The sequence below is a fragment of the Mytilus californianus genome, unplaced genomic scaffold (genome assembly GCF_021869535.1).
Source record: "Mytilus californianus isolate M0D057914Y unplaced genomic scaffold, xbMytCali1.0.p SCAF_2, whole genome shotgun sequence".
Lineage (NCBI taxonomy): Eukaryota > Metazoa > Mollusca > Bivalvia > Mytilida > Mytilidae > Mytilus > Mytilus californianus.
The window spans coordinates 4,451,515-4,466,229 of NW_026262668.1; the positions used below are offsets into that span (position 1 = coordinate 4,451,515).

Sequence of the window (14,715 nt, forward strand, 5' to 3'; positions counted from 1 at the left end):
GCTACCTTTCAACACTCATATCATATCCAATTGCCTCTGAGAACTGTAGCCATTTATTGCTAGTTATAAATGTTTGTTCTACGTCAAGAACAAATATTTTAATTGCTGGAAAAAGAAATAAAACTGATCAAACCTAAAAATGCTCAAATTGTAACGACTTCTAATGGATTCGTCAAAAAAGCTACATCTTAACGATTAAAAGATCTTTTAACAAAACCTCTAAGTGCATGAAATCTACAACATCCTTTAACATTGGAAGTGCTTAAAAAGGAGGTAGATGATACAAAAAGGAAATTCAAACACATAAGTCGAGAAGAGACCAACAAAATCATGACGAAAAAAAAGACGAACAACAGTCTGCAAAACACAACATAAAAACTAAAGACTGAGCAACACAAACCTCGCCAAAACCGTGGATGATATCAGGTGCTCTGAAAGGGGACGTATATCCTGCACCACATGTGATACCTGTCGTGTTGTTCACGATAATGTACAGATTCAGTGTAAAATTTCATTTGGTGAGGTCACAATCGAGGAAAACAGGACGAGAGATTGCGACGACAAAAATAATGAAATATGATATGATTGCCAATAAGACAACTTTCCACCAGAGATCGAATGACGACGATGTAATCAAATATAGGTCTACGTACAACTTTCAACATTGAGCAAAACTATAGTAAGATAAAGACATTTTTAAAAGCCTTTCAAACTGTATGTTGATCATGATTTGTCTACCTCTATCAGAATTGATCTTGAAATACTTTTAATGACTTTATTTAATATATGGTATAGTCAAACTTGTCGAATTTTCTTTGGTGCTGTTGCAAATTCCTCGAGATTAAATGTCAACAATATATATGTTACATCTTCCGGAGCACCTGAGATCAACCCCGGTTTATGCAATGGTTCGTGTTGCTCGGTCTTTTGTTTGATATGTTGTGTTTCTTGGACTAGTGTTAGTCTTTTTTGTCGTTTTTGTTTTTGTTTCGAGTAAGGGCGTAGTCAGAATGTCTTCGACTTATGTCGAATGTCCCTTTGGTGCTTTTCGTCTCTCTTTACATAAATGCAAAATCACTGTTTCAATAACCGCTTTCAACAATGGTTTGGTTTATGCTTAAAACAATATGCAATTGTCTAAATTGGTGTTTTTCCTGAATTTCTTGATTTGTTTCAGAAGACAACTGAAACAAAAAGTGTGTTTCTATAAACGAAATAAAACAAAAAAATAAATTAAATTAAATTAAAAATAATCTTTCGATTCTTGTTCATTACCGGAAGAAGTATTTTGTCTTTTTTTAATCTTAGAATGACAATTCAAAGTCATCAAAGGAGAGTACAATAACTGTTACCTAATCCAAAAGTACCAATGAGATTGAAATGTTAAGGATTATTTCTGATGATTAAGTCATTATTGATTTATAAGAAATAATACCTATGACTTGAATTCGTGTGAAATGGTTAAATTATAAAATTTCATTGATTGAACTTTCGCCTACAATCGTTTCAGTTACAAACATTTTTTTTTTGTATTTTGTAAATATTTATATAAATTTCTGCATATCAATCATATGACAAACCTTTCCATGTTTTCTTGCTAATTTTCTCTGTATTACATCCTGTAAGACATTAATCAAATCTATGATTTTCATAACCGTGTGCTAGCAGTATAAATCAACTGTACTAACACTGATTGAAAAAGGGAAGAATTCATTTAATGAAATGAATAACTCAATATGATTTTGAGGAATGAAATTACAAATATTAAAATTTCTTTCATTAATTAATCTGAAACTTTTTTGACTCATTACCATCAATATTACAGAATATTTCATTTTTGTCTTTTCCATTGAACATTACATTTCACTACAAGCAACTTAGGGTTAAGAAAGCTTCTTTTTTAACGCCTGGAATTTAAAAAAAAAATATAATTCAAATCTACAAATTCTATACTTCACTGTCAAATATCAAGAATGTTATATTTAAATTTACATATTTTATTTTAATATTCTTTCACTTCAGTTTGTGCTTCATGCCCACTGCGCTCACATTTAATCCCGGTTCAATCTAAAAATAATGTAGTAAACAACAATTTAGATAAAAAAGTTTAGTGATTGTTGTTTTTGTTTCATTTTCTTAAACAAGACATTATTTTATGAAAAATATATTCTCCAAACAAAACGTTTAGCGGCTAAGAAAGTATTATACAATATATATTAAAGAGCACATTAACACTAAAGATCTTAGCAGAACAGCGACAATTGTCTTTGGCCAACATTGTCGATTGTGCGACCATAGTTTCTGTACAATAACAAAACTAATAACCGCATAAATTACAATAAGAATGTTTGATAAAGGCATGCCATTACCGAACCACTGTTTTTTTTTTTTTGCCGACTTAACCTTTAGTTATAGCCCATTTAACATTTAGATGATCCAAAAACAGGAAAATGATTCCAAAATCGTATATTTTTTTTTAAATATTGAATGTGCATAAATAAAATACATGTACATATACTTTATAAATGTTGGTATACATTACCATATGTGTTGGTTATAGTTCCTGTGTCCTCTGATAAAGCAGTAGGGTATCTATCTGCATTCTGTGTTCGTAATGCCGAGTTATCTGAATTTCCTTGCACAAAAAAGGTTTCTGGGTTTAAAGACGGTTCAGATAATATTCGACCAGGGTGTTCTCCTGTTAATAATTATATTGTGTGATAGTAAAATTGGGGATAAATTTTACATGAGTAACACGCATTACGTATAGCTTGCAATGAGACAAGTTAACACCAAATTACCTAATAGTCCAGTCATTCTAGCCAAAATATGACCAAACCTCAAACTAATTGCAACAGAATGTACTTCAAGTTTTTCTAGCTGATTTTTGTGTACCGTTGAACAAATAAAAAAACGAGAAACTTTGGAAGAAGGGAAATTGTTAATTTTTGGTGAAAACCTTGGATTTTGATGAAAAATCGTTGAAAACTGGAAATATCCCGTGACTAACGAAAATAGCAACGTACATAATTTTGAATTAAGGCAATAGATCTTATTACGACAATGAATTTATAAAAATATGATAATCTTCAAAATGAGGTGGAAATTTTGGGTGAAAATGTTAGTTTTTAATAAAAAAAATCGCTGAAAACTGGGAATTTATTTTTTTTCTTAAAAACAACAAGCATTCATTCAGTATTGCCTGCCAATACAGAGTCCCCTACCGGTTAAAAATTCATTATACTGGAACAAAATGCTAACTTGATCTATAACTTGTCATGGTGTAAACTATATAACAATAACATAAACGGTACCAATTTTTCTGCACCAGATGCGCATTTCGACAATAAATGTCTCTTCAGTGATGCTCGAGGCCAAAATATTTGAAAATTCAAAGCTTATTAAAAAGATGAAGATATCAAGTCAATTTCTTCAAGCATGAAGAACAAAAATGTGGAAAATTGATTATTTGAGTGAATTTTCTAAGTCCAAGGACCATAAATCTGCACAAAATCATCAGACCGGAACAAAATTCGAACTTGATCTGTAACTTGTCATGATAAAACTATATACCAATTATCAAATTAATATATTCAAAAATTCATATATTCTTAAAGATAAGCCCTCTGGCTATGAAATGAAGCCGCATTTGATGTTGGCTGCAAAGTGTGTATTTGAACGCACGTTTTGTTTGTCAAAACTCTGGCGGCAAACTTTCTGTAGCGGAGAACGTTCAGTCCTTCATATGGAGCACCATTTATAGAGAAAGGAAATAATGTTTTCACCAGCAGAAATTACAACATCCTTTGTGTTTGCATTGCATAATAACTGTGCCTGAGCCTTAACAAAGTCGTGTTCTCCGAATTTCTTCAGGGTCGCTGCTTTATTGACTCCAAACATTCTTGAAGTTGTGTCGCAACCACTGATAGCATGAATTAAAGGTATCAGTGTACATAGCTCCTCACTAAGAAAGACTTAGTCTTCAAAATACCGGTATCTCATATTTTCATATGTTGTGTGTTGATTTTTGACACATTGCCAAATTTGAATATCAGCGAATTTGATGTAGTGTCCGCATGATAAAGAAGAAGTACAAGAAGATCAGTGTCCTCTCCAAGCAAAATAGTTGGTTTTGTTTTCTATGACTCGATTGCAGTAAGGGCTATCAATACATCAGCATCGGCATCTGCGTGTTTAGTTTCAATTCCCTTTGCTACCATCTTTGTACTCAAGGGATTAATGAAGTTTTTCTTGTTTTCGATGTTTGATAAAAGTTTTTTTTTTTTCTAGATTTGAAAGCTCTATCCGTGAATGAAACTTTTGTGCCTATGATTCCTTTTGTGCGTTGCTGGTGAGTGACATCTTTAGTATCTGAACCCGAGACATATCCATCAAATACAACCATAGCAGTTCTGTATTTCCTTTCTACGCTGTCAACGTACCTCTGGCAAATTTCACCGAAAAAAAGTCCGCTTTGCCAGTGTATACGATGGAGAAGAGAGCCACCATCAATAACATACTGAGTTTTGTCGTTTTTGTTCATTTCAATCGCGCAACAATCGCCCTTTCCCCAAATAGCATCTGCAAGACTAGACTTTTGTGCTGTTCGCATGAGCCCATTTGGATCAAACATTGAACTGGAATGACTACATAGTTCATAAGTAAATATTTCGAACTGATCTTCATATATGCCATTTGATGCAGCAAGAAAGCAAAGCGCTGAAACAGAAGATGTGAATAAACAGTAATTACATCATCATCAACGTTGATAGCCGATTTGGCACTTAAGGTAATGACCTGTTCCTTCCTCTTAAATGGAAATTCATTTCTAAATGAAAGCCTCCAATTCGTAACATAACTGACTTTAAAAGACTATTCAATGGTTCATTTTTAACTATGTTCATTGCCTTCAAATAGAGGGGTTGATCAAATGTCAAAAAAGGTGAACAATGTTGAGCTTTTGCGTGCTTGCTTATGAAGTTAAGAGTAACATTTATACATGTGAAATTACACGGATTCATGTCTTTCATTGGCAAAAAACAACAGATGATTTTCCTGAGTAATCACCGTCCATCACTTTGTGCATAATGGCTGACCAACTAGGTCGATTGTATGTCAAAGGCCAGCATACTTTTGACATGAGATCCAACTTCCACGTGGTGTCGACCATATTCGGCTCATAATCCATGGTTTGGAACTCTGCCTGTAACGATTGTCTAGGTTGCATCTTATAATAATCTATGTTGATCTTTTCGCTAACTCTGAGACTTCCTTTAGTGTTGGAGATTGCCTTGGGACAGCTTTGTCAAGTCTAATTCCTAGAGTTACAGCTGCAATCATGCCCATACCATGACATATTCCATGACCATCCAAAGTTCGCAGATTATGGTCTATACTGAACGAAAGTGTCATTCCCAATCCGTGTGTCCGTTCTGTCATGAGAAGCAGCAGCATCATTTAGTTCAAATCTTTGAACCTCTGTGTAAGAAGAAGCAAATCTAAGAGTGTTCAAAGTGTCAAACAGAAACCTTGATCTAAAGTGATGATGTATTTGTATGTGTACACTGAGGGCGAGTTGTAGCGGTTCAATAAGTGTTCTTGGTCGAGTTGCCTAAATTATAGCTTGACCAACAGATGCAACTTTAACAACAGAGTCGTTTTGAATAAATAACGCTCTTAGAAATGTCCTTAACGAATCTGGGACAAAGGCAGTGTTTTCTGTGAGTTCATATCAACAGAAAACGGATATATAGATTTTGAATCACTTAGACTCATAATATCTGCTTTGATTAGCTTAGCTGCTGTTTCTATCATCGACAGTTATTCATCTTAAATGATGGTCTTCTGTAAAACTCGTTTAGTATAGATGATGCTGTTTTCCTGAATGTCACTATATTCGACTTTCCATTTACTTCCGCGATGATGATATCGGATCCAAAATGAGTTTGCAGTCTCTTTTTCATTTGCACCACACAATAAATACAAACAAAAAACACAAAAAGATAGAGCAACACAAAAACTCACATTATCGAGTACCCTGACGGGGGATAGAGCTCTTACTGCACCACCTACACATTTCGTGAAATTCAACATTAGAAAAAAGGCAAGTGAGGAAGCTTTGAGATTATCGCCTTTATATCATGTTACACTTTCTATTGCATAATGTTGGATTGATTAGGGACAAATTATAGGTCTCCATTTGCATACAAGCTACTTATAGAACCAATGTTGGAACACAACTTACCAGAAGTATTTACAGATGCTTGTCGGTCTTCTGTTGAGCCAACGTTCGCAAGTGTTTTACCTTCGGAGATATTTGAACATTGTACGACCTCACTTGGATCGTGAGACCATCCATATCCTGACAATGATCCTTCGTGTTCCTCACCTGCTTTGTAAAAAACCATTATTAATACTCAGAAAATATTCAGTAAGAACTATTCATTTACATGCTAATTTACATCGCCCACCTATTATCATTACCAGATTTTTATCCTGCATTCAATAATATCAATATTTAAATAAAAGTGTGGAAAATTCTTATACATGTATACGTTATCCGCAAAGTATAAACTATTGTCTTCCGATATCTTTAATTTTTTTTTGTTTATGATTGAACAGTTATGTTTAAATAACTGTTTACGTAGAAATTCAAACGCTGTCTTGTTCGCGATCCTCGTGCAACCAATGTCGGTTTCTTGAAGAAAGACAAAAAAAAATTTACGACTATGCAATATTTACTAGTCATGTTAAGACCCCGTCACACTAGACCAAGACCAAGACCACTACGATCAATAAAAAAAAAAGATCGCGGTGAGATCGTGGTATGATCGGCTTGAATATTCAATATTTCATAGTTTTCACGTTCATTCCACGACCTCGCTATGATCCTGATAAGATCCTGTTACGATAGTAACACGTTCTAGTTACGATCTTGTCACGCTCTTGCTACGTCTAACAAGACCTTACCACGACTTACAAGATATCTGTACGCTTCTACCAAGACCTTCGCGATCGCATTACGATCTCAATACGAGTCTACTACGATCGAACCACGACTCCACTACGTTGTCACTGCGCTCTTTGTCCCTATAAATATCTTGACTTTCCCATTGTACACACCAGTTTCCAGAGAAAACATGCCGCCAAAGGTATCAAAAGTTATTTGGTGTTTTTTTTTATATCAATAGAATGAGGTCGTGCAATTATTGTGGCTAGGACGTAGTTGTATCGTAGTAGGGTCGTACTAAGGACGGCAAGTGCGTAGTAGCAGCGTACTATTGACTTCTTCATCGTAGTATAATCGTACCAATATCGTAGTAGAAGCCTAATACTGACGTAGTGAAATCGGGAAAGTCGCAGTGAAATCGTAGTAAGGTCGCAGCGAAATCTTTTCCATTGGCCCATCCGATAGCACCACGTTTCCTATACGATGCTTCTTTGCCCATCCCGATCTTACTACGTCCTTACTACAACCTTCCTACGCTACGACTAGTTTTGGCCACGACTGCACTGCGGATGTTTTGAGCATGTTCAAAGTTGGTTGTGGACATCTACGATCATGAAGAGCTTGGCACGTCCTAACTACGACCTTACCACGACCACCACGATCTTACTACGACTTCCAAACTTTTTCATTAATTCTAAGGTCGTAGCGGGATCCTGGTCCTAGTGTGATGGGTGTATTAGTACAAATTCCGAACGAGCGAGACCGTCATTGGTAGTCAAGATCTTTGAAAAGTCTTACAAATTTTAAATTGCAGAATACATACAAAATTTCTATATACTCACTACAAACAGGAGAAAAACAAGATATAACTTCGCCTTTTTCATGTTTTTGATATTATCAACAAGGTACGCAAATTGTATAAACTGATCCTAACATATGTTATGAAATAGTGTGTGGAATTAAATAACACAAAACAATTTATCTGGAGTGATTTGTTATCTTGTTGGGAACTCGGTGGCCGAGTGGTCTAAGTAGTCCAACTACTGTGTCACTAGCCTGTCAACACTTAATTTTTGAGTTCGAGGCCCGCACGTGGCAGGTGCGTTCAGCTCCAATCTAGGATTAGGATTTAGTTTTCCTACCGAAGGTCGGTGGTTCTCTCCGGACACTCTGTCTTCCTCCACCTATAAAAACTGGCTGCCACGAAGTAGCCAACAGTACTAAAAGTGGCGTTAAACACTGACCAATCAATTGTTATCTTGTTATCACAACTTATATTACGCTACATATTTTCATTTTTTAATAATTAAAAAAATCCGTTAGACTTCTTTTCACTTCTATAGAGTGCTTATTCCAGGATTTTAGGGTAAAAGACGGGCCCAAAACATATTTAAAAAAATATATCAATATACTACTTTAATACTAATATGAAAAGCAAGAACATTAACTGCATTTAAAACAGTTAAAGAAAATTCAAAACAGACGTAAACTTTCCTTCCTTTTCCATTACACTACAATTTTTTTCTTTGGCTTGATAATTATATATAGATATTTGCATTTTAAAACAACGGCAAAATATTTATTTCCCTCATTGATCTCCTTCCATGTCCTTATACACTTTACACTTCCATTGTAACATGATAACCAAGTACATGTTTTACGATCTTTATCATCATCTATTCATATTTTTGTTATATTCCAATTCTTTGTGGAACCATTGAATCTAGCAAATTTTAAACAAAACAAAAATGACTACTCACTTTGTACAAGGTGTTTTGGGTGAGTTTGAGAACGATCCAAATTATGCTGTTCCTTTTGTTCTTTATGAAATATAATAAAATATATCATATAATTTTTCAGCATTGTATGTCTTGTACTTTTAAGAAGTTTCATTACTTTAGTAAAAAACAGAAACATAATCCCCAAAAGACACCAAAGACGACTAATCGACAATTTTCAATTGCCATCAGCACTATGAGGGGTCCATATAGTTGAGCAGGAACTGATAGCCCTTCCAAAGCACCTGCGTTCATACAGATTGTTTTGTATTGATTAAATTGTTTTGTTTTTTTTCAATGAACCGGCGGTGTTTGTCTTTTTGCATCTTTTTGCGTCGGATTTTCCCCCTTTTTATGATTATTTTTTTATACAAATTGGAGACATGACATACTAATGGAGAAAGGTAGACAACAGGTTTTTATCTAGTCTTTCCATCTTAAGCAAAATAATTTGACAACGCACGTGATTTATCTACAAACGCAAGTTTAGTTAATACACCAATGATCTTTAGAAATAACTACCCATTTGTATACTGTTGTTTTGAATCGTTTTTCGTTTCTTTTCTGTCATTGCATTGTCAGTTCTTTTTCGACTTATGAGTTTGATTATCCCTTTGATATCTTTCGCCTCTCCTTGACAAATTCATCATTTTTTGGCTTATGGTGTGGGAGCTAAATGAATTAAAGTGTTCCGAAAATAAGACTCTAGTAGTATTTGCAAAACTAATTTCAACTAAATAAAGAACAAAGAATACAAAGAAGGTTTGAATTGAGATTTTCGATTCATCTATTTGATCAACTAAACTGATAAATGCTATTGTCTATCCTTATGTTGTGGTCACCTTTGGGGAGATAAAAGATAATGTCACCCCAACTTTAGAGATAACTTTAAAACTGTTTTTTCACACCGTTGCATTTCTATGCATGAGAGCATCTTTAATTTTCGATATCATTCTAATTTATTCAATTTAAAAGTTCTTCGCAAACTTAATTTCACATCGCAATTAACTGTATAAATTCTAAACATGTTTTCTTCTTTAAATTATATATCTATATGCATATGCTTATACAAAAGAAAAGTTTAATTTTTTAGATTTACATCATTAAACGAAATCAAAAATACCATAACCAATTTGATGTACCAGATGCGCATTTCATTAAATATTTTTTACTTTTACTGTTTATCGTACTTTATTCTCTCAATTTGTACGCGAAACCAAATATTGCATATCACAAAAGTGTCAAACACGAACGGCGATAAACTTAAAATTATACCAATAAGGACAAAAAAAGTATATAAGGAACATCTGTAAAGTTGGATGATTAAAATTGATTTTATCATAATTTGTAACTCTGTTTCATATATAACATTCTAAAGTATCAAAATAACACCAAAACAATATAGTTTTAGTATAAAACACTAAAAATCTGACTTGTGTTTTTTATGGGGGGATTTACAAAATCCACCAATAATGGCACCAAGTCAGGAGCAGTAATGCAGATATCAAGGTTCAATAATAAATTCGATGCGCATTCGGAAATGCATTTTGTTATTTTACGGCGATATTCATTCATATTTTGCTAATCTTATGCAACGTATGATTTTTTAATAAATATTAAATGGGATTTTTTGCAGTAACATATCATGCCGTCTAAATAAAATACTTTTGTGCGTATTACGAACCTTTTAGACAAACATGTTTGTTTTTATCTTCGCTGTCCACAGTGGGTGACGCATCTATTTCTGGAATGCTTTCCATTCTCAAAGAACTGTTGGTGTGAAAAAAATGTACACCTGAAAAAATTGATGTTATTGGGGTTATTACACTTAGCACTATTTTTTTTTATATAAAACTTTAAATATTTCAGTGTATACATTCATATCTTTTCATCAAAGCACAATTGTTTTCTTCATTCGATATCATCTTAACCTAGTAAAAACTGTGTGTTGTGATAATAATATAGCAAAATAAAACAAAAGTAATGATACACAATTACACACTGACTGTCATATTGAACACATTTGTAACAATTTAGCAGCTAACAAAATGAAAAAAAAAAAACAGTCACTGTGGTATCTGCTCAAATTAACGTACGTCTTGTATTTTTGTAATGTAATTTATACAAAGCATAAACTCTTTCTAACCTCTTAAGAATTAAGACATAATCTGCAAAATAAAACACATGCCCAAAATTTGTGTTGCCTGGTTGTTTTCAAACAGGCTTCCATAGATAAAAATGTGGATCCGTGTTTTACCAGAACTGTTCCATATTATTATATTCTTTTCGAATTGCAATTCTCTGATTACCTTGTTTGACCGCCAAATTTCTCCTGTTTTTGACACTAATGTGCATCATTAAACGCGATCTTTGAATCGAGTGACGAGTGACCCACATATAGCAGTTGATGTTGACATTGTCGACTATTGGTCCCAATTCCGATTTTGCGTATGTTTTATACATATTTTAAAGCGTTTATATCTAGCCTAAACAATGAATGTTTATAATTATTTTCAAAACATGTAGCATTGAAATATACTAATTAGGGTAGGCATACATGTATAGGAAGGCAAATAATTCTATTTTTCAACAAGTTTTTGACTGGTTTAAACAGGGGAAACAGACTGACTTTAACATTGCTTGTTTAAATATAACAAAACAATCTTAGGGTTAGCAGAAATACAGATATGTTTAGGCAATAGTACAAATTTTGTACTTTACTGATTCCCATAAGTATTTTCAAAATTGAACAAGGTAGACCTACTAAAACTCCCTTAGAAGAAAGAATTTGTCCCTTGTGTCTTTTAGAAGAAGAAGATGAATTTCATTGCTCTATAAAATATACAAAACTAAATACAATTAAAAACCAATTGTTCAGAGAACAATTGAAGGTCTTTCCACCCACAAAGATCAATTTTGATATTGAAATATTTAAAAAACTCAGTTAGATATATCATATCCAGCGTCAAATGATAGCTTATTGACACTGATTCCAAAAATATATGGTTTCTATACATTTTTTTCTAAATAAGGGAGATAAATTGTTACTTCCGGTTTGAAAAATGTCACTTCCGGTTTTATTTGATAGTTCACTTGATACTGATTCCAAAAATATATGGTTCAATATACTTTTACATTAAATAAGTACAAAAAATAGCTACTTCCGGTTTACACCAGGTCACTTCCGGTTGGCTTTTTCATAGTCAAGTGGCTTGCCACGTAATGCAAAAAGTCCATTGGCTTTATCGGGTATACATATGCGGTAAAAGCAAAGGTCAAAATCTAGAACGTCAATTTTACCTATGACCTTGAGCTCAATTTCAAGGTCATAAACCAAGGGCTTCAAATCAAAAGACTATAGGTCTTAGTTATATATGGTTAATGAGTTATATCACTATATGCTTAACTTTTAATAAAAGAGGGGAGAAAACTCCAATTTAATGTTAGTGTACCCTTTTAACCAAAATTTATGTGTTACGACATGTCGCAACTTACAATTTAATAAAAATATGTTGTCGATATCTTATACGGTTTTTGAAAAGAATTGAAAATAAGCCAAAATCAAAATTTAAAATATGACCTTGACCTCTGACCTTGACCTAATTTTCTTATTTTTGGATCAAGGACCTCAAATCAAAAGATCCTAGGTCTCTATCACTTATGGTTTACAAGATAGAAATGCATATCACTTATATCAAATGCATAAGGGGAAATAACTCTCATATGGAATATTCATATCGCTTCGGTCAAAATAGGACAAATCATGCAAAGGATATAACGAGCAATTTTATAAAATAAATTTGTCGCTTTCTTTTACGGTTACGGAGGAGATGCAGTCACAAGGAAAACAGTGTTCGGGGAGATAACTCCTACAAAGAAAATTGTTCGGCTTAGAATGGGTGAAAATAAAAAGCGCATAAACTGTATGATACTATATAAGAAATATCTAAGCCACATCTTGCCAAACAAAAATTTTACGCGAGAACAAAATTTGGCGGAAGAAAATAATAATAATCAGAACAAAAACAATAGGTCTTTCCACAGAAAAGTGGAAAGACCTAATTAGAGAAAAATTATTTTCTAAAATTGATGAAATAGTTCCCTCTTTTTTAAATATGACTAATGAAACAAGATTTAAATTTAATTTTTGTATACGTGTGGTGAGAATGATATAATTAGAATTATAGTAAAATTCATTAGTGACATGTACAATTCTAGAAATGCTTTATTGAGTAATAAATAACTTTTTACAGTACCACCTCTTCAGCGGAAATATAAATTGATATATATTATTAATGTAACAATACTTTTTTAACAATAGATATACATATGTATATAGTATACAATGTTTATTAATGTGGACAGATAGGTGTTTGTATGTTTATGTATAGCAAATATTTATTGTCTTTGGTAATAATCCTGTAAATTTGGATTTTAAACCAATAAAATATCTCATCTTATCTTAAAAAAATCTTAATTGACTAGGGTTGTCAGTTTCCCATCAGAAGGTCGGTGGTTCTTTCCGGGCACTCCGGCTTCTTCCACCAATAAAAACCTGACCGCCCCGAAATAGCACAATAGTGTTGAAAGTGGCGTTAAACACTAATGAATGAATGAACGAATGTTCTGCTCTATTATTTTTCTATTCTTAATATTTAAGCACCCCATTGTTCTCTATTCCCTATCTGTTAGTCCTATTTTTCTTTTCTTTTTTTTTTGTCCTTTATTCTGCACTTTTTACCCAATATTCTCTATTCTGTAAACCCCATCCAGACCCTCATACACACTCTCTACAATGCATAATTAACTTGTAAGTGCGAGTTCTCAGTTGTCTTTACAGAAAGTTAAACTTTTCATCGAGTCAAAGAGTGTTATTTTAATTACTTACGATATCATTTAATCGTAGGTCGTTCTTTTATTTCGACTCTTGATTTATACAGATTTAACAACAAGCATATGGTATGAGGGATACACGTTCGGACCACAATAATAAACTTGAGATATATCATGACACAGGGAATATGTTGTGGCCACATAATTGTCTTTTTTTTTTTAAAGATTGTACAACTTCATATTCTTTGAAACAATACTCACCGCACCAAATGCCATTAAAACTAATCGATTAATTCATACACATAAAAATGTCTGCCATCGAACCAAAAGTAAATGAAATCCAATATTTCTATTTATAAATCATGAATTGGAATATTTCTATTTATAAAATTAAAATATGGATTTTCCCCAGATACTAGTATCTATTTTTAACAATCGAATAGAAAGTGACCATATATCTTTAAATAATTACAATGTAATAAACAGGTCGATTGTACTGAAATAGTATCTGTGTGACTCATAGTACAGCAAGTCAGCAAGACCACTAGCAGAATGTGCAAAGAACAATTAATAGATGTTCGAAATTAAATCAAAATAATATTGAACATTACTCAATTTATATTCAACCATTTCAGAAGATGTCAAATGGTGCAAATGCACAGGGACTCTGTTAGCAGGTATAATATTTTTAAGTCCTTGTAATTGCTTTTCCTATTTCCTGTCCATTTGTATTAAATTATTAAGTTTGGCACCTATATATATATATATAGGCACATTGGCACACAGATTTGTATTCATACTAGCAATGTGCAATATATATACATGTCCATATACATGATATATACACTGAGGTCCAGGATTATAATTTAATACGCCAGACGCGCGTTTCGTCTACAGAAGACTCATCAGTGTAAGTAGCAAGCCTCTATCAAGGAAATCATGATATGAAGTGCAAGCTCTGGAATATCGTGTCAATTGGGACATATTTGCTCCATATGAGGCGAGTTTGTAATATATCCAAAAAAAATCATTAAGTTTATTTATATGTTAAAGTTTAAACGTTATCATCAACTTAATATTTTGCTACTGTAATGCCAAAATACAAATGATTTCTCAGTCGTTCTGATTATTATATGTATTCTTAATCCAAGAGAC

At 33.0% G+C, this 14,715-nt stretch overlaps 1 protein-coding gene across 1 annotated transcript; it reads right to left on the bottom strand.

Annotated features, from left to right (window-relative positions):
* Position 1: 1 nt before the first annotated feature.
* Positions 2 to 13,900, bottom strand: LOC127729127 (uncharacterized). Its single transcript, XM_052236785.1, has 7 exons — positions 13,822 to 13,900; positions 10,412 to 10,522; positions 8,710 to 8,769; positions 6,245 to 6,388; positions 2,543 to 2,698; positions 1,581 to 1,619; positions 2 to 105 (listed from the first exon to the last, which is right to left on the bottom strand). Exons 2-7 carry the CDS (start codon positions 10,485 to 10,487, stop codon positions 2 to 4), a joined length of 579 nt encoding a protein of 192 aa, XP_052092745.1. The 5' UTR covers positions 10,488 to 10,522; positions 13,822 to 13,900.
* Positions 13,901 to 14,715: the final 815 nt, after the last annotated feature.